The sequence below is a fragment of the Raphanus sativus genome, chromosome 3, assembly GCF_000801105.2.
Source record: "Raphanus sativus cultivar WK10039 chromosome 3, ASM80110v3, whole genome shotgun sequence".
Lineage (NCBI taxonomy): Eukaryota > Viridiplantae > Streptophyta > Magnoliopsida > Brassicales > Brassicaceae > Raphanus > Raphanus sativus.
The window spans coordinates 21,719,314-21,743,341 of record NC_079513.1 but is presented as its reverse complement, the minus strand read 5'-3'; the positions used below and the strand labels follow the sequence as shown (position 1 = coordinate 21,743,341).

The 24,028-nt window shown below is 33.5% G+C and overlaps 6 protein-coding genes across 6 annotated transcripts; 3 read left to right on the top strand and 3 right to left on the bottom strand.

Moving 5' to 3' along the window:
- Positions 1 to 253: 253 nt before the first annotated feature.
- LOC108846046 (transcription factor MYB102) lies at positions 254 to 2,216 on the top strand. The gene is made up of 3 exons (XM_018619252.2): positions 254 to 453; positions 847 to 976; positions 1,333 to 2,216. Exons 1-3 carry the CDS (start codon positions 321 to 323, stop codon positions 2,027 to 2,029), a joined length of 960 nt encoding a protein of 319 aa, XP_018474754.1. The 5' UTR covers positions 254 to 320; the 3' UTR covers positions 2,030 to 2,216.
- A 1,440-nt stretch (positions 2,217 to 3,656) lies between these two features.
- Positions 3,657 to 4,025, bottom strand: LOC108846895 (defensin-like protein 69). Its single transcript, XM_018620079.1, is given in 3 exon segments — positions 3,657 to 3,772; positions 3,775 to 3,855; positions 3,953 to 4,025. Coding segments are annotated over 3 exon segments (270 nt in total).
- Positions 4,026 to 13,485: 9,460 nt separating this feature from the next.
- LOC108844757 (uncharacterized) lies at positions 13,486 to 17,406 on the top strand. Its single transcript, XM_018618052.2, has 7 exons — positions 13,486 to 15,057; positions 15,197 to 15,287; positions 15,571 to 15,728; positions 15,813 to 15,864; positions 15,951 to 16,033; positions 16,117 to 16,210; positions 16,296 to 17,406. Exons 1-7 carry the CDS (start codon positions 13,726 to 13,728, stop codon positions 16,847 to 16,849), a joined length of 2,364 nt encoding a protein of 787 aa, XP_018473554.1. The 5' UTR covers positions 13,486 to 13,725; the 3' UTR covers positions 16,850 to 17,406.
- A 531-nt stretch (positions 17,407 to 17,937) lies between these two features.
- On the top strand, positions 17,938 to 19,988 carry LOC108844700 (uncharacterized). Its single transcript, XM_018617988.2, has 6 exons — positions 17,938 to 18,438; positions 18,528 to 18,690; positions 18,770 to 18,946; positions 19,028 to 19,111; positions 19,198 to 19,279; positions 19,350 to 19,988. The coding sequence occupies exons 1-6, from the start codon at positions 18,110 to 18,112 to the stop codon at positions 19,856 to 19,858; spliced, it is 1,344 nt and encodes a 447-aa protein (XP_018473490.1). The 5' UTR covers positions 17,938 to 18,109; the 3' UTR covers positions 19,859 to 19,988.
- Positions 19,858 to 20,406, bottom strand: LOC108844701 (uncharacterized). The gene has a single exon (XM_018617989.2). The coding sequence runs from the start codon at positions 20,247 to 20,249 to the stop codon at positions 19,998 to 20,000; it is 252 nt and encodes an 83-aa protein (XP_018473491.1). The 5' UTR covers positions 20,250 to 20,406; the 3' UTR covers positions 19,858 to 19,997.
- A 583-nt stretch (positions 20,407 to 20,989) lies between these two features.
- On the bottom strand, positions 20,990 to 23,419 carry LOC108847745 (flavone 3'-O-methyltransferase 1). The gene is made up of 4 exons (XM_018621073.2): positions 22,903 to 23,419; positions 21,697 to 22,007; positions 21,538 to 21,602; positions 20,990 to 21,419 (listed from the first exon to the last, which is right to left on the bottom strand). Exons 1-4 carry the CDS (start codon positions 23,316 to 23,318, stop codon positions 21,117 to 21,119), a joined length of 1,095 nt encoding a protein of 364 aa, XP_018476575.1. The 5' UTR covers positions 23,319 to 23,419; the 3' UTR covers positions 20,990 to 21,116.
- Positions 23,420 to 24,028: the final 609 nt, after the last annotated feature.

The following is a 24,028-nucleotide window of genomic DNA, read 5'->3' as shown; positions in this document are numbered from 1 at the left end:
TTTGTTTCTTTTGTTTGTCTGGTCAGAGATTTTTGTTGTTAACAAGTCTTTAAAAAGGTTACTTAATTTTAATTTTTTTTGTTCAACACAATAAGCTGTTTTTTTCTGCTTCTTTTTTCTCCGTATACATCAAGAAAAGACACGTATTTAGATGGATAATGGAAGGGCGGTACCGAATCACCTTGACTTGACTTTGCGTATACCACATATATACATACATATTTATGGAAAAACATATTCTCTTTGTAATCAAGTTCTCAAAACAATTAGCTCTTCCTTTTTTTTCTCTAGCTTCCTCAACAAATAACATTTCTAAGGAGATGGGAAAATCTTCAAGCTCGGAAGAAAGTGAAGTGAAGAAAGGACCATGGACTCCAGAAGAAGACGAGAAGCTCGTCAGCTATATACATGCGCACGGTCCCGGAAAATGGCGAACCCTTCCCAAGAACGCCGGTAAATTACTACCACTTTAATTATAAAGATCTAGTTATTACCCCCTATTTACATACGTACGCACAAACCCTAGCTAATTAAGACCTATAGCCTACGATTGTGTTCTTGCGTTTTATGTTCACGTTTGTGGTCTAAAATTTACAAATAATAATCAATTAGCATTTTATATCATGTTAAGTGTCAACACATGCGCATGTAAACATTCGCGCAAACCGTAGCTAAATCCTCTAAGCTAAGATTATTTTCTTGCGTTTTATGTTTACATTAAAACTTGCCCTTAAAATTTAATAATAATAAAGATAGCATGTTACATCGCATGAATCTCTACGTTAGTATTTACCTTTAAAACAAGCATGGTTCTAATTCCATTTTCTTGGTGTAAATCTTGAAAAGGGTTAAGAAGATGCGGGAAGAGTTGTAGATTGCGATGGACGAACTATCTACGACCCGATATTAAGAGAGGAGAGTTCTCTCTTCAAGAGGAAGAGACTATCATTCAACTCCATCGGCTTCTGGGAAACAAGTTAGTCTTTTTTCAGTTTTTCATATCATTTTAGTTTATAATTGTTTAGTGATTTGTGTGTTAATATTATTAAAACTAAACCAAGTGACATAGTTTTCCACTACTACACCTACTTCGTTGGACTTCCTTGTCCTTATATTTTCTATAAAAAATACTAGTTGCATATTTTATGTAATTCAACTAAAAGACAAGAACATAAACACTATACCAAAGTCAAATGTGAAATGTCTAAAGTTAAGCTTGCGATCTACAACTATTTACGAAACCAATCCATATCTTAGCAAGGCAAAACTTTTTAACTTCATTTTATTTTTAAAATCTAACTTGTTCTTTTTTTTCCTCTCCTCTATGTGTAGATGGTCTGCCATTGCTATTCACTTGCCAGGAAGAACAGATAACGAGATAAAAAATTATTGGAACACTCACATAAAAAAGAAACTCTTACGAATGGGGATTGATCCGGTGACTCACTGTCCCCGGATTAATCTGCTTCAACTCTCCTCGTTTCTCACCTCATCTCTCTTCAAATCTATGTCACAACCAATGAACATTCCGTTTGATCTCGCTAATTCAAGTATTAATCCCGAACTCTTGAATCAACTCAATACCTCTCTCAGCAATGTTCAAACCGAATCATACCAACATCACCAACCAAACCAACAGCTTCAAAACGACCACCAAACCAGTTTCACCGGTTTGCTCAACTCCACACCACCGGTTCAGTGGCAAAACAATGGAGAGTACTTGGATAATTATCTCAATTACACCGGTTCTGGTGACCAATCTATTAACCAGGTCCCTCAAACGGGAAGCTACTCATCGGCTGCATTTACATCCGATGAAATTTATGACGGTGAGAAATTTAAGGCCGGGTGGAATTTCAGTTCTTCAATGCTACCGGGAACTTCGTCTAGCAGCTCGACGCCGTTGAATTCATCTTCCACGGTTTTTATCAATGGTGGAAGCGAGGATGATAAGGAGAGTTACGGAAGCGACATGTTGATGTTTCATCGTCATCATGATCATGATAATAATGCGTTGAATCTATCATAATATGTTACTTCTTCTTCTTGATCCGATCCGATCCGATCCTACTTGTTTTTTTTTCTTTTTATTGGGGTTTGTAACTCTGTTACATATATACGCTGTATTTGAAGAATTTGGTCCATTATTATCTTGCATATGTTATGCTTTAATTTTTCTTCTAGTATCTTATAAAAATAATCCGAAGAATTTTACATTTCTTTACTCTCAAAAGGTTAGAAGATGTATTTTATCTGAGATAATGTAAAATTTTATCCATTTGAAGAAACCCTCTTGAATTTTGATAGTTAAGAATACAGTCAATGGAGAAGAACATAAAAAATGATAAGATGTAATTGGTCATTTGCTTATAAAAGGTTAGTTATCATTCTTTCGATAATTTAATATATAAGGAAAAAAAATGATAAACTTTTATTCCCATGCATAATGGACAATACAGATTTGAGATAGCTTTTCAGTAGTCATCAATTAAAAGTAAATGTGTATGAGAAATTAAATTATGAGATCCATAGTCAACGTTGCGCGAGATACCAAACCCAATTATAAATCCGTTCATATATACAATTGTATGAGATGTATAGTCAATCTTTGTTTCAATTATTATTCAAGTTGCATCTACTTTTTTTGGCGTTAAAGGCACAACTTAAAGAAAAAATGACTGTTAACTACACGAACGAAACATCAACCCCATGGTCACACAGCTGAAAAAATTATTGTATCAAAACTACACACACTATATAATTCACATGATAACTAACATTCATTAACTATTTTGTGTTATGGGGTTAACACCATCAACATCAGTTTGATAGCTTAAAATGTGTTTGATTTGGAATCCAACAACTTCTAAAGATGTTTTGACATTTTCTCACATGTTATTGGTTCAATAACTTTGCATTTGAGTGCTTGAAGCTTGATTGGTGTATTTATTTTGTTTTTGATCTTCTATGTCTTATGAATGATAAACCAGCTTGCATTTCCATAGAACCAAATCAGAAGCTCGCGTATGCTGATTCTCCATTACTTTTGGATCCGACATTTTACAGGCGATTGGTGGGTCGTCTTGTGTACCTGACTATTATACGACATGAGTTGTGTTATTTGAATCATTTATTGTCTCACTTTATGAAGTCACCACACGGAAGACAATGAATTTCTGCTTTATGAGCTGTTTGTTTCCTCAAAGGCTCGATAAGTCAAGGGATTCTTTTGAGTCCCGATGCTAATCTGGATCTCTCGGTTTATTTTAATGTGCGTGTCTGTTTTTATTTTGTCGTTCTTGCCGCTCATATGTTGTAATCCTTGGTAGTTTTCTCTTTTCTTGGAAAAAGATGTAGGATGCCGTCTCACATTCATTTGCGAGGCAGATGGGCCATGAAAGCTGCTACGAGAGGGATTATGTACCTCATTCAATTGGTAATGATTTAGCCTTCTTGTCTAAAATCATTTATATTCGTTTGTGATAAAAAAAAATTAGTGTTTGTAGGATTATTTTGTAATAAGAAATTGTTTTAAGAATAGGAAAAAACGAAAAAGGGACATTATTAAAGTTAGATATTTATGCGAAATTCTAGAAATAAAATTGTTTTTCTTCATTAATCATAGATATTACAAAGCAGAAGGACGGGTATATTGATCAAAGAGAAGGAGGTGAAAGAATTATAGGGTTGCAACAACAACGATAATAAGGTTGTTTAGAAGGACCTTCAAGGTCAAAGCAACTACCATCTTTATAAGCCAATCCTATACAAATTTGTTACATTCTGGATTATGAAACGTTGCGTTACAACCCTCGTAACAAGTCGGAGGCACAGTTCTCGCGTTTATTCCTATCCCTACAATCATGCAAAGTAATTTAAAAGACCAAAATACATTGAAACTGTTTCTGAATATGTGACTAATGTAACAATCCAAAAATATAAATAGACATACCGGAGAAAAGATCGTAGGAGATGGACATTGTAACCACGAGCGCGAATGTGAGCAACAGTTTTGAAGAATCCATTTATAAAATAAGTCTCTCTGACACTCAACTTTTTAGACTAACCTCTAATATTAACAACCCAACCTCTGTTATTGAGGATGAAATGATCCATTAATTTATAGTTGAATGATAAGGTCATAACAGTAAATTTCTGTGAGTTTATCCAAGAGATGAATCTTTGTTTGCTCATAAGAAGTATCTCATTTAAGGAAATAATCCAACAATAGTATCTATCTTATTAAGTTGAAATATCAATATGAACTAACCCTTGAAATAAAGTTTTATTTATGCCTAATATCAATAAAAACTAACAAATTCTAATTTTTAGTCTTAATTAGTCTTAAGCAAATCTTTCTTAAAAATACAATCAATTAATTTTATTATGGTCAACATTAATGATTATTTCAAATAACAACATATCTTAACAACTTTTTGTGTTAAATTAAACAATTAATTAATTTGATCCATAATTGATTGTATATGCATAAATTAATAGGAATGATACGATATAAATCAATGTAAAATCATTTTACCAATTTGTAAATATTAAATCATATCAATTTTTCTTACCCAAAAATAAGTAGTCTGTTTATTATGTATAGTCACTATTTTGAAAATTTCAAATATTAATGTACATGAAGAATATAAAATTGATAAAAAAGTAAATAACAATTCAAATAATTACTTACCTATTGTATTAATAAACTTACCGTCACTATTGATTTAGTAGATTAAAAAAATATTTAGTTATTTAAGTATTTTGTACTCATGTAAATTAGGCACATATCTATAATTCGAATTGAAAAAATTCGCATAAAAATTCAGCTAGAATAATTATTGTCTCTAAGATTTTCTTACACCTTTATGATTTTAGCAGAACATATATTGATAAGTAGTTTTTATTAAATAACAATCCCAATTATCTCATAAAAATATTGTTTTCTGAAAAATACAATAAATACACTAAATCAAAAATCAGATATTTGTATGGAATTCTCACAATTCTTTTTTTTTAATTCCTAGATATTGAAGCATAAAAATAGATATATATATATATATTTTTTTTTTTTTTTAAAAATAGATATTTTGATCAAAGAGAGTGAAGTTATTTTGAGTTACAACAACAACGCCAAAAATAGGGAGGGATGAGTTCAGGGTCCATGCAGTGACCATTTTTATAAGACATTCCTCTACACATTTTGTTACATGCTTGATTATTGAACGTTATGTTACATGGCTTGTCGTTGGAACAAATTGGAACCAGAACTATCGGGTTTATGCCTATTCCTACAATCATACAAAGTAATTTTTAAGACGAAAAAAAATTAAAATCAGTACAACTTGAATATGTGATTAATGTAACAATTATAAATTATAGATAGACGACATACCGGATAAATGATTATAAGAGATCGACAATGTCGTGGACATTGTAATCGCTAGCGCGAATGCGACCAGGAGTTTTGAAGAACCCATTTTAAAATGTCTCTCTCGCACTCAGTCTTTTTTTCTTTTGAATCATACCAAGAGTTGTCTTCTTTTTCTTAATATATAGTTTGATGTAAACTGAGAGAGAATCACAAAGTGATAAACTTATAATTAGAGAATGATCATGAGCTTAACTTTCTCAGATTCTTTCCTTTTTTTCTTATTAGCGAGGATCTCTAATTAATACATGAAAAAGTTAGTCAACAATACTTTAAAAACTATATAGAAGAAAATTCAGTTATTGAAGTAGTAATACAATTAGGTCTAAATGTACTTTTTCTTTTCTATATCAAATGCAGATAGTAATTTTTTTTCATTGGTTTATGTAAACATAATTAAATAAATAGGTACCTAATATTTGTAAATTTATTCTATTAAGAAAACAATAAATATAATTAGCATTGTCTCTATGTGTGATTTACCAAAAATACCTTTAATGTTTTAAAAATTCTTAATTATTCACTAATACTGTTTGCTTACAATTAATTCCTAATTATTTATTTATAATATTGATTATTATTTTTGAACTAAATTTAAATATATGTTTTTATTACAAAAGTATAATTAAATTATTTTTACATATCTTTTAAAATAAATAATTAATTTCATAATATGTTCTATTAAAACAGAAAGCATATAAATTTAACATTGTATGTGCTATCATGAAACACTATTTAAATTTTAGAATAATAGATATTCATTAATGATAATTATCTAAAATGGTTTTGTAACTAATCTACTCATAGTATCTTTTAATATCTCCTTGTCTTAAATATAAATATATGTTCCTTTTTACTACAAAAAAATATAATCAAATATTTTAAATGTATTTCTTAAATAATTAATCATCTCTTTATTATTATTAAAACATTTATAGTACTCTAACTGATTTATATACAAACACTTTAAAAATACTATGATATTATTATATATTACTTAAGTATAAGTAAAGTATTCAATTAAATGATAAATATGACTAAATGATTTAATACACCAATTATTTTTATAAGTTATAAAATCAAATTTAAGTATATAGTTATGTTTTGATACAAAAATAAACTAAATAAGTGTTAATTATTAAAGAGAGCTTAAATAAGGTTAAATATTATGCTTTGATTAAAAATCCAATTAAAAAGGGAAGGAAATTAGAGTGTGATATGTAATTATATAAAATGGTCCAAGTTCTTAATATATGGTTTGATGGTATAGCAACGAAAACAACGTTAAACAAAGAAATTTCTCAGAGAGAAAGGAGAGGTTACCTAAAATCAGAGGTCAAGTAGTCATAATCATAACTTCTTCCTAGTTGTTTTCCCTTGTTACTTTGCTTATAATTAGAATATGTTTTCAAGAATTGTTTTTGTTTGATTCATTTAACCTTGATTCGATTAAGTTCAGTTTGGTTCCATATTTGCCTAGAAATATATGTATTATCAATCAATTTATAAAAGGATTTGGTACCATTTCAGATCAGCTACTTCAGTTCATTAGGTTAGCTTCAAATACCAAATCTCTTAAAATTGAGCCTTAAAATTTGTCTGGTTTGAGTATCTTGTAGGTGTCCCTTTGTCATATGCTTAGACCCTTTAGGAAGTAAAGAGCAGTGGAAGGTCCAATCTGATTTTGTGCATAAGCCCACTGAGATCCAGGCTCATAAATGTTTATATTATTTATTTTTATTGAAAACATATGGATATTTCGTATTACATGTTTGTTGATAGCTCGAATGTGGCTCCCCTACCTAATCGATGGTTAATGAAATTTCGGTATGATTTTTAATAAAAAAAATTTTGGTAAAACAATATTATATTCTGAGATTAACCAGGGAAATCATTTATAGAGCATATGCTAAATGTCAGTTATTTTCAGATGTTTCAGAGAGAACATAAATAAGTGGAAGTTAAAAGAAGTTTGATATTTCCATTTCCATTTAACTGATTAATACTGTTTTATGGGTCCATATAACAATATTGTATATGTCCATTAATATGATAAACCTCTTGAGAGTATATATAATGATATTTATTTTGCATTTAGTAATTTAATTTCTAAATTTGAAATACAGATAAGTATCAAATTTCAAATCCACTATCTAAGTTATACAAGATTAAAATTCAAAGTTTGTATATACAGCCATTTAATTCAGTAATGGTTCTCGTAGATAAGTATATATTCTTTTTGAATAATTACAAATGTTTGGATTTTTTTCTTGTGAGGAAACTAAATTAATAAAGGCAACATTAATTGATTTTTACAGTCTTCTATCTATTGAGTAAGCCTCTATACTTTGTAGACTTCTTTTAGCTAAGAATAGTACGGTATTTTGTTACTTTCTTACCAAGCAAGAAAGGAACAATGGAGGACTGTTACTGTGAAAAACGACTTCAAGCTAACACTGAGATTGACGTTAGGTGCGAGTTCAGTCTCCTATTTAGAAACGATTATGCACTGCAAATCAAACAATGAAAGAGAATCTTCCTATGGCTACCCATATCGCTTTCAGGTGTTATAATAATCAGCAGATCTAAACCCACGATGCCTTCACATACCTAATTAAACTTTAGATCATGCTGATATAGATGATAGAACCGTATTTTACAAACTACGGATTACTGAATATTGTAAAGAATAAAAATGATAAAATTATATCAAAGAGTAAGAAAAGGATGATACAACTGCAGAGGCGAGATATTATCTCTTTCCTTAACTCAAAATACGTCCCGTAGTGCGACGGTTCGATAACGTAATGAGTCCCAGGATACAACTGCAAACAATCTTCTGCGTCACTCTATCAGAAGCCTGGCGAAACTGATTTTGTGTTGTACTCTCAGACACAAACTAAAATAAAAAATAAGAGACATCACTATTCAACATGGGAGAATTATTTTTACTATACTTTGTTTGTATGTCAATCTTTCTCAAATGAGTTAACACAAGTGCTCCTTTTATACAGAAAATTGAAGGCACGTATGGAGTCAACCAAACATACTAATTAAGTGCCATAATGAAATTTGAATTCCATAATTCATGACTCTTGTACGTTTTTCTTTTCAAGTCATAAAGATGTTTTGATCAAATCAAAAACCATCAATATACTTTTGGGTTTACATTTTTATATTTTAACAAATATAAAAGATAACATGAATATGATTTAAACCATAAGTTATTAGACATAAGTCTATCTAACATATTTAAATCCAAATTCAAACCCAATATCCAATGTGTACATTTAAGTCACATATTTTATTACTCCATTTCTCATTCAAATGAACTCTATTTTTGACATATAAATACACTACTTCATAGTGTTTGTCAAACAATCAGTTATCCGGCGAACGTCTTCGCCCGGAAAAATTACCGAAAATAGTCTAAAACCATTTCATCAAAAAACGAGTTCCAACAATAGATGGGTGTCTAGTAGTTAGGTAAGTTAAAATTTTATATCTATTTACCATAAAAAGAGGATAAGTCCCATCAATTTGTTACATTTGCTTTCATATTTCAGGAAGTGTTGGTTGGTTATTATTATCGCCGTTGTTGTTATCATTCATGCAGATAAAAGTGTTTACTGTCTTGGCTGGTTAGTCGCAGACCCGCAGTATCTAATTAGTTCTAATCTGTTTGAACGAGTAAAACTCATGAAAATGAAAAAAGGTAATTGAAGAAACGCTAAACAAATTTTAATTTGGAAATTGGCCATGACAGTAGTCCTAGGTGCTGTTAAGGCAAATTAGATTTTGATTAAACTAAAATCAAACAATCATCACCAGCACATCACATGATATATACAGAGAGAGAGAAAACAATATTCGTCATATAAGTATTTTTGCTTGATATTCAGTGGTTTAGGCCAGTAATCGTTTTAGTAGGCTTAGTTAACTAAACAGCTGTGTTATAAGAAGTACAAGATTTGGGTTCACTTCATATGGTGAACCTTTAAATTCACCACCTCCCTATTAACCAATCAAAGTGTCAACTAGACTAATGGTAAAATAATTAAAAAAATAAATAATATCGCATTTAATAATGCTAATGTCACTATTTAATCCATAAACTCAAACTCTATATCCTAAATCCAAATTCTAAACCATAAATTTTAAATTATAAACCCAAAATATATATCATAAACCCATATCTTAAACCCTAAACTCAAACCATAAATTATAAACCAAGAAATCTAAACTCTAAATCCAAAACTATACCCTAAACTCAAACCCTAGACCCTAAACCCCAATCCTATACTCTAAAACCAAACCATAAACCCTAAACCCAAACCCTAGACCCTAAACCCAAACCATGAACTCTAAATCCAAAATTTAATTCTTAACCTTAAATTTCAAAAGAACAACATCAATATTAATCCAAATATTTAGGGTATAGGGTTTGGGTTTTGTATTTACGTTTTGGGTTTAGAGTCTAGGATTTGGGTTTAGGGTATAGGTTTGGGTTTAGAGTTTAGGTTTTTGGGTTTATGATTTATGGTTTGGATTTAGGGTATAGAGTTTGGGTTTAGGGTATAGAGTTTGGGTTTATAATTTGAATTTAGGATTTATAATTTGGATTTAGGATATTAAATTTGAGTTTATGGATTAGATAGTGACATTAGCATTATTAAAATTGATACTATTTATTTTTTTAGTTATTTTGATTTTTGAAAAAATTATTTAATATTTTTAATCATTAATCTAGTTAACTCTTTGATTGGTTATTAGAGATGTGGTGAATTTAAAGGTTCACCATAGGGGGTGAATCCAAGTTTTGTCCTTATACGAAGAACAAAACTTGGGTTCACCCCCTATGGTGAACTCTCAAATTCACCTCAATTGTTAGCACCAATCAAAGTGCCATGTAAGATTAATAAAAAAAGGAAACAAAATTAAACAAAAAGAAACAAATTAAAAAGACGTAGACTAATTTTTTTAACGCCATTCATGGCTTCTTCTTCATCACCTACACAAAATATTGAAAACTTCTTTATCATCCACACATAATATTGAAAGTTTTATTTGTCAAATTGGTAAACCCAAAACACTAAACCTTAAATCCTTGGATAAATTATAAAAACTAAACCCTAAACCCTTGGATAAACCCTACACCCTTGGATAAACTCTAAACCTTTGGAAAATCTCTTTACCCAAGGATTTAGGGTTTACCCAAGAGTTTAAGGTTTACCCAAGGGTTTAGGGTTAGTATTTTGGGTTTAGGGTTTAATATTTTGGGTTTAGATTTAAGATATAAGGGAAGAGGATTGTAGATACCAATTTGACAAATAAAACTTTCAATATTCTGTGTAGATGATTAAAAAACTTTTAAAATTATGTGTTGGTGATGAAGAAGAACCCATAGATAGCGTTATAAAAATTAGTCGACGTATTTTTCACTTCTTTCCCTTTTTTTTTAATTTTGTTTCCTTTTTTTACTAATCCTACATGGCACTTTGATTGGTGCTAACAATTGAGGTGAATTTGAAAATTAAGCATGAGGCATGTCTGTGATTTTTATATTCATATAGTTCTTTCCATAATTAGTCTGTCGATAATTAATTGTAGTTCTGTTGTTTTCTTCTCCTCTAAGCTTATTAAAAGGAGACCAGAAAAGCATTTCTAATCTGCTTAAGTAATATGATTGCTATTAATGGATTCTTATCAAGATTTGGTCGTCTTTTTCCGGCCAACTATGTGTATTGAAACTTAGAATTTGAAGGGCTGTCATATATAAATACAATATATGGTATATAGTAAAAGAAGTTAACTGAATCAATTTTTTTCTGAAAAAACTTAATCACAATTATCCCAATTTTCCCTTGTATATTTTTGACTAAACATTTTCCCTTATATCTTTAGTTACAGAATGGCCATATAATTTAGTCTCTATCTATACTATTATTTGCGAAGTGATTTTTTGCAACGGAGTTCTCACGTTAAAAGTTAGAGCGGTTAATATCGATTTTACCCTTAATGAATAATTAGTTCTTTTAACATATAATTAACCATATATTAAAAACGAATTTTAATAACTTGATAATTTTCATTATCCAAAATAGTTTATATTTTGTTATAAAGTCTTTATCAACCTTAATGAATAATTATGTTAATTAGATATAGTTAAAACAAATTTTAGTGATTTAATTATTATTATTATATAAAAGTAGTTTATGTTGTGCTATCCAAATAATAATCTTACATAATTTTTCCTAAAAAGATAACTTTCTCTATATATATTTTATATAATTTTGTATGTAATACAAAGTATTTATGTCATAATGAAAAACTTTGTATGTATAAAGATTTTTTTGTTTAATTTATTATTAAATATTTTGAACGTATAAACAGTAATTTATTCTCATAGTATTACAATTTAAAACTATATCAATGTATAAATGTTTGTAAAATTATTTAGCTCGCATATGCGGTTTTCAAGTTTATTTTATGCAATACAAAGTATTAATGTCATAATGAAAAACTTTGTATATATAAAGAACTTTTTATTTAATCTATTAAATATTTTGGACGTATAAACAGTAATTTATTCTCATAGTATTTCAATTTAAAACTATATCAATGCATAAATATTTGTAAAATTATTTAGCCCGCATATGCGGTTTTCAAGTTTATTTTATGTAATACAAAGTTTTATATCATAACGAAAAAACTTTGTGCATATAAAGAATTTTTTTATTTAATTTATTATTAAATATTTTGAACGTATAAACAGTAATTTATTCTCATAGTATTTCAATTTAAAATTATATCAATGTATAAATATTTGTAAAATTATCTAACCCGCAAATGCGGGTAAAACACCTAGTTAGATGTATCAACAACGTTTCTTTACCATATCTATACTATAATAACGCTAATTTTTTATAGTGCGCAATGACTTGCAACCTCATATCAGAACAACCATCAAGTATTTTAGATATGCATTTAGTTTCCTTGTTTAAATACGGTATGTTAGTGTGGGTGTGGCAAAATCAAATGAAGTATATAAAAAAAAGTTTCATGGGTTCACCCTCTGAACAAAAAAAGCTTTGTATCTATATGATGTGAACGTGCATTAACAATGTGTTAGAATTTAATACTATTGTTGTATATCCAACTAGCCTTTAAGTAGATTTTTTTTTTTTGTTACTGGTAGTTATCATACATTTTTCAAGTAATTATCCCAAAATTTTGAAATGTAACTTAAAGAAAATTATGTTGTTTCTCAATATCTAAAAAGTACTAGCTACAGTTACATTTATTTATATACTGTTAATGGTTATGATTCTAATTTTCAGATCGTCTCTCTTTCATATAAAAGTTCTGAAATAATTTCACGATTTTATTAAGGTATCAGTCATATTAGTCTTAATCATTTGCCAAAAAATTGGTAAGAATTGATATATCATTCTCCTCTTATGCATACACCACTTAAAAGATTTATGCCTCTCTCTTTTCTTTTTCTTTTTGTCAAGAACCTATGCCTCTCTCTACATCTGAAAAATATAGCTATTTTGATTATCTATAATCATAAAAATAAACACACTAGTACTGTCCATCTGCATGTGCATATGCTTTCCATTATAGTTTCTAGGCATGATTTCTGCAATAATAAAGACTAATAAAGCATTTTATTTTAAATACATGAAATTAACTTTCTAGTCATTTGATTTTGAACAAACTAAATCATTTTATATCTCTAAAGGTTAATGTTAATTAAAAAGGTAATATAGCTAGTATATACATGTTACCCTTATTTTCTTCTTCTAATATATTAGCATTGGTTCGTACTTTGCAGATCTGTGTCACTATTTTATTTTGAATTTTTGGTTTCTGTAACCAATAGTTAAATTTTAAGAATTACTAGTAAATATAATTTATTTAATTAAATTGAATGGTAAATGGTGATCATGTATTTACGATATAGTATTGTGAAGAAAAAAACGAAAGTAAATGAAAAGAAAAAAAAAACATTGAATTTAATTAAAATCGTTGCGGTGCGTCCTCTCTCTCTCTCACTCTCTTTGGCAGGACAATAAACACCAAACTGTTTTTCTCTCTCTCCAAAAAAAGCCATTACTCCGAGCTGACTAGAGCTCTACTCAACCTTCCATTGGCCAACGACGTCGTTTGCTCCTCACGAACCCTAACGAACTCCTAGAAAAAAAAGTCAACGGATCGAGAGGGGGAGGGAGACGGAGGAGGAAGGCGGCATCCTCTTCCTCTGCCCCTGATGTAGCTTGCTTACAACCATGACGAAGGTAATGATGATGACCGGACGAAATGACGTCGCTAGATTCGTAGCTCACAATGAAGAAGACGACGACGAATGTTTCTTCGAGTCTCTCGATCGCGTCCTCTCTTCCTGCTCCTGCTCCACTTCCAACTCCGACTACGACTCCGACCCCACCGCGATCCGCGATCCGAATCCGAATCCGTTTCCCCTCCCCTCCGGGTTTGATCTCTGGAAATCCGAGCCCGAGTCCGTATCCGAGAGACGGATCAGGCTCCTGCGCGGGTTAGGACTCAACAACGAGCCGGATCTCGCTACGGCGAGCCGTAAGAAAGGCATCTGCAGCTCTCATTTCGCCAGATCGAGCCACGGTAATAAATGCGATAACGGTAAGGCTCTACGGTACACCGGATCTCGTTGTTCTCTCAATGATCGTAGCAATGTGGTTCTTGATTTCGTAAGCAAAGATCCGCGTAGGGACACTGTGCTAGAGGAGCAGATGTGCACGATTAAGAATCTAGATAACGGCAAGGAGTTTGTGGTGAACAAAGTGAGAGAAGACGGAGTGCTGGAGAAGTTGAAGGAGGTAGGTACGGATCGGCAACTGACTCTGGAGGAGTTTGAGATGTGTGCCGGGACGTCACCTATTGTACTAGAGCTGATGAGGAGGCAGAGCGTTGAAGAAGACGTTGTTTGTAAAGACTCTGTGGATTTGAGCACCAGCGTGAGTGGTGGGACTAAGCATAGATGGAAAGGGAGTTGGTTCAAGAGTATAAAGAACGTTGCTAGTAGCGTGACAGGGTATAAAGTTGAGAGGAGAAGCACTGATGATAATAGGGATTCGCCGTCGGAGAGAGGAGGGCAGAGGCTTAGCTCCGCGACTGATGATAGCCGAGACATGTCGTTTCAGGATCCGGAGAGAGTTAAGGTTAGGCAGTATGGGAAGGCGTGTAAAGAGCTCACGGGGGTTTTCAAGAGCAAAGAGATTGATGCTCATAAAGGGTCGATTTGGTGCATTAGGTTCAGTTTGGATGGGAGGTTTCTTGCTAGTGCTGGCGAGGATTGTGTGATTCAGATTTGGGAGGTTGTTGAATCGGAAAGGAAAGGGGAACTTTTGTTGATGGATAAACAAGACGATGGAGGCGTGAATTTGTCGGTATTGGCGAATGGATCTCCGGAGCCAGCTTCAGTGTCTCAAATGAGGAGAGGGAGAACATCTTTTAGCAGAAAATCAGTGAGTCTTGACAATGTCCTGGTTCCAGAAACAGTCTTTGGGCTTTCAGAGATACCCGTGTACTCGTTTGTAGGGCATTCGGATGATGTGCTTGACCTTTCGTGGTCGAAATCTCAGGTTGGTAATACTCCTGAGCGTCTCATTTTTGCTATTCCCAACCTTTTTGCTAGTATTAAGTGTAGGCCTTCTGAATTGTTATGTGAGAATCAGTTATTCTTATTTAATCAGATGAACTTCCACTTGTTTTTGTTTCCAGCACCTGCTTTCCTCTTCTATGGACAAGACAGTTCGCCTATGGGATTTGTCTAGCAAGACATGTTTGAAAGTCTTCTCGCATAGTGACTACGGTGAGTGAATATAGCCTCTTGTTCCCTATTAGTCACAGTGATTTACTTTTGCTCGTAGTCTCTAGCTAGGGAACTAAGCATATTTTGCAAGGAGAATGAATAACCTGCTTTTAAGTGTCAACTCTGGTTATGGAAAGATTCATATGTCAATACATCTATGTTATGAAAAACTTGTCCCAAGCCCAATTTTCCTGCAACACTAGAAGAAGCAATAATAATCTATATGTCTAGTTATGTAGTATACGATTTTCACTTACTTAGCTTTTCTGTTTCCTGGACACAGTGACGTGCATCCAGTTTAATCCCGTAGACGAAAATTACTTCATCAGTGGGTCATTGGATGAAAAAGTCCGAATATGGAGCATTCATGATCATCAAGTTGTTGATTGGAAGGATCTTCATGAGATGGTCACAGCTGCCTGCTATACACCGGATGGTCAGGTACGTTTTCATCTATGCAACAAAGTGAGTTTGGGTTAAATTAAATCGCACAGCACCGTAATGAAGCTCTCTTGTTTTGTAAAGGGTGCATTGGTTGGTTCATACAAGGGGACTTGTTGCTTATACAACACAAATGGTATATAAACTCTTTAACCTTGCTTATAAGTCTAAATAGCGTCTCTGTCTCGTCCTTCGAACTTAGTTTTTTTGGTGGGTTTCTAGATAACAAACTGCAGCAGAGAAAGGAAATCAATTTGAAGAACAAGAAAAAGAAATCCAATCACAAGAAAATCACTGGTTTTCAGGTAAAAGCTAAAACAATAAGCTAATACCGTTAGTTATGTTCTTTTTTATTTATTCTCACTAATGTTGGATGCTCATGAGCCAGTTTGTGGCGGGAAGTTCATCGGAAGTGCTGGTCACATCTGCAGATTCACGTGCGCGTGTGGTTGACGGTGTTGACCTTGTTCACAAGTTTAAAGGTAAGCAACATTGATGATGTTCTTACACATTATCTCGAAAGTGGATGCGCTCAACGTGCTTGTGTTTCTCTGTTCGGTCTTGCAGGATTCCGCAACGCCAACAGTCAAATCTCGGCCTCACTTACATCAAACGGGAAATTCTTAGTCTCAGCGAGCGAAGACTCTAATGTCTATGTATGTAACTATGACTCTGAGACTCGAGCTGGTAGAAGCAAACGTGTAACAGTCACAAACTCATACGAACACTTTTACTGTCGAGACGTCTCTGTGGCTGCACCTTGGCCTGGCAAAATCAGTAACAACAACAACAACAGCCCCGACCAATCGCTTTTCACAGCCAATAACCCTCCAACACCTGTCAACGATCCAGTCAACAACACAGCCGTCACCAACGGTATCATTTCGAATGCCACAAATGGCTACTTCTTCGAGAGAATGTCAGCGACTTGGCCCGATGAGAAGCTTTTGCTTGCTGCAAAGAACCGAGCACGAACTAGCCCTAGTGTGAGCATAGACTTGTCTAATGGACCGGTTAACACAAAACCGAACGGTTCGGCTTGGTCTATGGTGATCGTGACCGGCGGTTTACGAGGTGAAATCAGAACTTTTCAGAATTTTGGATTACCGGTTCGTCTTTGAAGACGAGGAGAAAGTGGTTTTTTACTAGGGAGCATAGACTTGGCTAATGGACCGGTTAACACAAAACCGAACGCTTCGGCTTGGTCTATGGTGATCGTGACCGGCAGTTTACGAGGTGAAATCAGAACTTTTCAGAATTTTGGATTACCGGTTCGTCTTTGAAGACGAGGAGAAAATGATTTTTTTTACTTGGGTAAAAAACCATCTCTATTCAAAAGTGTGTATAGAGAGAAGGTTAGTTCTTCCACTTACCTCTTTTTTTTTTCCTTTTACCACGCCTCTTTTATTTATTTTTTTCCTTAATATTTGTTCTCTCTGAAATTCAAATCTTTAGGAAATACATATATATAATTATTTTTAATGTGAAAAATCAGATAGCTGAAAAAAAGAAAATTCATGTACTGCAGTGTTTTATGTATTAAAGTTGAACTTTGTGTAGAGTTTGTCTTTGCAGTATTTTGTATACACATTCTGTATTTTTACATTTGACATTTCTATACATGTAAAAATCAATTGAATAGAGGTTTTTGTTTATCAATTCATAATCATTTCAATGAGCATTTTATCATATGAGATCAGAGTGTCCATATCATTTCAGAGCATAAATTTTGTTTCATAGCTCTGAGATCACCGCACGACCACCCCCGACATTGATAGAACCAAACCGATCCAAAAAGATTGTTTGGATTAAGTTCTGATGTGTATTTTACCTTATTGTTCATCTAGTTATATGTTCGATCTCAGTCCAAGTATAGTTCTTACCCGCAAATCAATTAACATGTATTTGTTATCTTTAAATGCTATGAACACATTTTTGGATTTAAAGTATATTTTCTTAATTTCTTAATAAATGTCGCACGATTTAAACGAGGAAAGAAAAAATAAACCCGAAAAGAAGTAGTTTAGGAAAGAAAAATAAACCCTAAGAGAAGTAGTTTAGGAACTACAGATTTGGTCGGAGATGGACGGTGGTCGTAGTTTCACACTGCTCCGTCCACCATTTTCCTCTAAAAGCAATGCCCGCTTTGAACCTCCCACAATGATTAATCTATTAGCTTAAAGAAGAAACTCCATCTCTATAATATCAACAACCACCTCTTTAACCACAAGTTTCTACCACTTCTTCTCACCACTCGTATCACTTTCTTTGTCGTCTTCCTCTCTCTCTCTCTCTCCTCATTTCTTTTTATATTTATCCAACAAACTTCGTTTTTTTTCAAAACCACACCCTTTTTTTTGCACTCTATCTTAATTCTTACTATGGCTTTGCTCGTGACCATCATCTTAGGGCTCATCGCCGGATTGTTAGCTTTCGTTGTTGGTTTGCTCATAGGATGGGCATGGAAACCCAGATGGGTTTCTTCTCCTAGTGAAGACGAAGTCAAGTTACAATCCTCTGCTCCTACATCTTTCGAGTTGTCTTCACCATCATCATCTCCTTCTCCACGTTATGCAACTTCTCCATTAAAGGGTTTTGGTTCAGCTCCTTGCTTCAAAGCTCTGGTTTGTGACACTTGGAATATGGCTTTAAGACAACAGAAAACAGTTTCTCCTGTTCCTTCTTCTGAACAAGTACATGTAGTTGATGGGTAAGCTTAAGTTTGGGGTTGTCTTATGAAAAGGAGTTTTTCTTTTTGGTTTGTCCTTTAATTTAATTTTTTATTTTTATTTGGTGTAGAGGGAAGAAAACAGAGGAGAGGTTGCCTAATACTGTAACAGACTTAGATTTAAGACATCTTGTGCAACTGATTGAGAGGAAAGATGGTGGCCTTGCTTGGGTTCAGATCATGGATCAGTCTGTTCCTGGTATGAGATATCAAGCTTGGTTAAGAGAACCTAAGGTAACACAACACTTCTTGGTTTGTCACAGAGAGAATGGATGGATGTGTTTCTAATAGTTTTGTCTTGTGTTTTTTTTAGAATGGTCCTACTGAGTATAGAAGCAGAACTGTGTTTGAAGATGCAACTCCTGAGATTGTAAGAGATTTCTTCTGGGATGATGAGTTTAGACCTACTTGGGATACAATGCTCTCTAGTTCCGAAACTGTTGAAGAGTGCACAAGTACTGGAACCATGATCGTTAGATGGATACGCAAGGTTAAGTCTCTCTCTTGTTGATCAGTTCTTGATTTGATTCCTCACTTTGTGTGCTGACTTTTATTCTTTGATACGTGGCAGTTCCCGTTTTTCTGCAGTGATAGAGAGTATGTGATCGGTCGTAGGATATGGAACTGTGGCAAATCTTATTACTGTGTTACGAAGGTATGGAGAGAGCATAGAGAATATAAGTGAAGCAGTTGTTTTAATAAAAACACTTAATGATTTATTATCTCTTGTTATTGCTTCAGGGAGTATCGGTTCCTTGTGTACCACGTAACAACAAACAAAAACGTGTGGACTTGTTCTACTCTAGCTGGTGCATTCGACCAGGTAAAAAAAGATCACTTTGTAAATCATCCAAGGATAGAAACAACATAACGGAATGATGTTTTTATTTCAGTGGAATCAATAAGGGAAGATGGAACAGCAACAAGTGCCTGTGAAGTGCTTTTGTTTCACCACGAAGACATGGGGATACCGAAGGAGATCGCGAAGCTTGGAGTGAAACGAGGAATGTGGGGAGCAGTGAAGAAGATGGAGCCTGGTTTACGTGCTTACCAAGAGCAAAGACTCTCATCAGGAGGAGGATACAAGCTCTCTCGGCCAGCTCTCATGGCTCAGATCAACACCAAGATCACACCAGAACATCTTGTTTCGCTCAGCAACGGTGCGTCGCCCTTCACTGAAACTCCAGTTACATTGGACCGAGGAAACGGAGCTGAGAATTTCAAGAAACTGTTGTTTATCGGTGGAGCTGTTGCGGTTGCTTGTACTTTGAGTGGAGGACGGGGTTTTGTTCCTACTGGGTTACTTTTAGGGTTTGGGAAGAGGTTTGGTGGAAGTAAACGTGACCTCCAAGGAACAGGAACTACTACTACAACAAGTCAAAGTCAAAATACTTCATCATAGATTGAAAATAAATAATCCAAATTTTAGATTATTCAAGATTAGTTATGATTAATCTTTATACAAGAGGAGATAATTTTTTTTTTTACAAATAATCAATAAAAATAGAAAAGTATTAACTTTTTCTTTTGGATTATGATCATCAAAAAGGAAATATTGTTTCAAAACAATGAACACCGTCTAGCTCTGGAGCTATCCTCACCGGTTGGATCTTCTTCTCCTTCTTACTTTCTTCATTGTCTGATGAAACCGGAAGCCTCCCGTAGTTCTTCTGCTGCTCTGCCCCCGGCGACTGACTATCACCAGAGCTCTGTTTCTGGCCACCTAGGAGTTTCATCTTGAAGCCGTTTGATTCAGCGTAAAGAGCTTCGAAAGGGCTAAAGATCGACATCATCGTTCTTGAATTCTGTTTCGTTGTCTTGATCTAGTTTTCTTCTGGCTTTTGAGTTTTTGTTTCTTGACGAGAAGGGAATGGTTGATTAAAGTATATATATAGTTGGGATTTTGGAACGAGAAGGAAAGCTAGATAAGTCTAGAAAGAGTAAGAGAAGTTGGACAAGTCTTTAGTTTATGAAGAAGATCCCTTGAAACTGGTTTGGTCGGTAAACGAACGCTCCACGTGGATACTGTTTGAATGTTGACTAATTGCATCAGTCTAAATGTCTATCCATAAGATTTTTTTTATAGGGTCGTTATTTCGATTCAATTTGGGATTCGATTTTGAGTTTGGTTTAATTCGGTTTAAGTTTGTTTCGGATTATGTTGAGTTTGATTTAACTCATGTTGGTTTTAATTAGGTTCCAGTGTGATTCAATTAAAATCCAATTTACAAACATAAAAAAAGTCACCATGGTCATTAATGTTTTTAAAAAAAGAGATTGTATACTAAAAGTAAATGTATATACATCTTTATTCGATTTGGTTTTAAACCAAACTAAACTAAACTTGTTGGGTTGTTATGGACCCAACCTTATAAATGGAATACACACTTTAATTTAGTTGGGCCGGCTTGGGTTCGGTTCAGTTTTTGTCCATCCATTAAGTAATAGTATCTCATTATTATTTTTTCTTTGATTACATAATTTGTTCCAAACAAATAAGATATCAATAACCAGATAATTGAAAACTCTAGAATCAATCTCTTAACAAACCTTTATTAAACATCATGGTTTTAAAACAAAGGTGGTGAAGTACACGTAGACATGGGAGAAATGCTTACATATAAAATCATCATTACATGGATTTGTGCCTGTGTGAGTTTTTACATCTTTTTGAGCAGCTCAATAACGTAAACACCAAAAGCATTGCAGGCAACTTTGATGCCTTTGAAGCCTGATTCTTTAGCTAATGCTTCAAACTCTTTCTCAGTCCGTTCTTTGCCTCCAGGGTTGTGAGCCAACATAATGCAATCAACATGGACCACTTGTTTGGTCGAGAGGCTGGAGTCTGGTGTCTCTGGAAGTATACACTCTGCTAGTATCACTTTTCCATCCTCTGGAAGCGCCTTGTAGCAGTTCTTCAGGAATTTCACACAGTGTTCATCACTCCAGTCGTGGCATATCCACTGTTACAACAATGAGACAAATCAAATCGGTTTGAGATTTATTTTCCTTGATTAATTACTTATAAATGTCAAAAGTGTTTTCGGTATAGGAGCTTTGGTTATGAGTCTTATGACTAACCTTCATGAAAATGGCATCACCTTTAGGGACACTTACAAACATATCTCCTCCAACATGTTCAATACCTGTATTAAATTTAACAATTAATCCAATCTCTTAATCATAATGTAAATGAAATCATGATATATTATTGTGAAATGTTAGGAAAATGTAATATACCGGGATGAGAAGTAGCTTCTTCAATGACATGGGGGAGATCAAAGTTGATGCCTTTAAGGTTAGGGTACTTAGAGACAATCATTTTGAGAGTGGCACCAATACCACCACCAACATCAACCAAAGAAGTCAATTCCTCAAAACCCTTATAGGTCTCAAGAATCTTCTTCATTGTGATGGTTGAATGGTTAGACATTCCGTTGTTAAAGACCGTGTTGAACCTTAGGTCCTTACCGTGGTACTCAAAAGCGGTCATTCCATAAGCCTTGTTGAATGGAATCCCACCATCAAGAATTGCATCTTTCAAATGGTACCTGAAACAAGTCTCTTTTGCATGAGTTTAAGAAAACACACACGTATTCACAAACTCCTTAAGCTTAATCTAACCGTTCAACTTTTATTTATCACTAGTTAGGATATTTTTTTATTAAATTGGTCTCAAGATAACTATCTATTGATCAGACTTGATCCACCTGAGGTTGATTATGATTGGTTATCATGATGGAGCTGCCGGTATGCAAAGAGAACCAGCCGGTTTGAACAAAACCAGATATTATTATGTTTCTATATTCCTAGCTGCTAAATAACCGCAAGACTGTTTCAAAAAAAAAAACGCAAGACCGATTCTCTTCTTATTATAGTTTCCTTAAATGATAATAAAGGGAAGAACGATTACATCTTCTCTATTTAAAACCATGAAACACGTTGACAAAAGAAAAAGAAACACAAAATAAAAAATAAAAAATAATAATAGAAGTGCTTTCTGCAAAAAAAAAAAAAGGAAACCTCTAGATTGAGACCAACAAAAATTAAAGCTATAAAACAACTAGAGTACAGAGTGTTTTTTTTAGTCTTCCTCTTATTATTTGTATAGTAGTAAGGCTAGTGGCAAACAAAAATTTCAACGACAGAGCTCGTTTAACCACTAAAAATATTATATTGGTTTTTAGTGGAAGCAGATGTAGAAAACGTGTCAGCACGACATCATTTTGTCTGATTGTCTATTGACACTTTGTGGCCAACTCTCTCTCACCTTTACCTTTGCACAATTGCATTTTAATCATCACATCAACCAAGAACAATAGCTTATGAAACGACATTATGTTTTTTTTCTTTTGAGAAAAACGACCTTATGTTTTTTTTCTAACTTAATATAGCTCACAAGATCTATCAAATAAAGATGTCTTGGTAATATCGAAAAAAACTTACCAGCTTTCCATCAGAACCTTGTCTTGGTTCATAAGACAAAGAGCAGCTATCGAGACACCATCTTCGTTCTTGGTCAAGTACTTGCAAACTGGACCAAGCCCGTAAATCCTCTCGACGCCGTCTCCGCCGGGAGTAGTACGGTTGGAGCAGGTGAGGATGGAGTAAGACGTGAGAAGCCGGAGGATTCGGTCGAGCATGACCGGAGCTTCGGGGTTTTTGGTCTGAAGTTTAGAAGCAATCTCAGAAGGAGACATCGGAGAAGAGTTCTTGGCCATGATCTCGAGAAGATCAAGGTCTAGCGCGGACTTTAAAACCATCGGAAGAACGGAGGCGCTGGCTAGCTGCATGGCAAAGAGAGCGGCTTCGTCGTCGGTGACTTGGACCGGAGTTATCTGTGTCTCTGCCGTTGATCCCATTTTTCTTGAAATCTCTAAGATATTCTTGGAATGTTTCTTTTTTTTTCGTTTCTCTGTTTTGAGAGGAGTGTGTGATGGGTGAGAGAGCAGGACGTTAAGAGGTTTATTTATAGAAAATATATTACAAGAAGGTAGACAAGTGGCATTTTTCTTATTTTAACTCAAGTTTCTGATCTGGCTTAATTACATGGTCCAATTGAAATGAAAACAATTCAGATTTTTTTGTATTTTAGTATCACTGAGTAAGAGAACCTAATATTTCTGTAGTATTTAATTTACAGTCCCTTTGAAGAAACAAGTAACCTTTATTATGTCTTCATATACATCATACACATTAGAAACAGTGATTCACTATGATGACCAATATCGACTTCTTTAACGTCCTTTTGTCGTATATTGAATAATATTAAACTTGCTTAAGTTCGGTAGCAATAACTAGTCTTCCATTTTTAGCGAGGCTCAGCTTGTACTTGACAATTATATGTACTGCTAATTCTTGTTTTTAGCAAAGCTCATAATTGTAGATGTCAAAAAAGAAAAACAAACCTCATAATTGTTTTTCACATCAATTATCCACAATTCTTTAAATTCCCGTCAGTATATCTTTTAATATGTTTAAGAGAACAAACTACCCATAAGTTATTCTCAGAAAAAGAGTCATAAACCATAGTTTAAAATCAATTTATTTTCTAACATGGCAGATTTTGTCT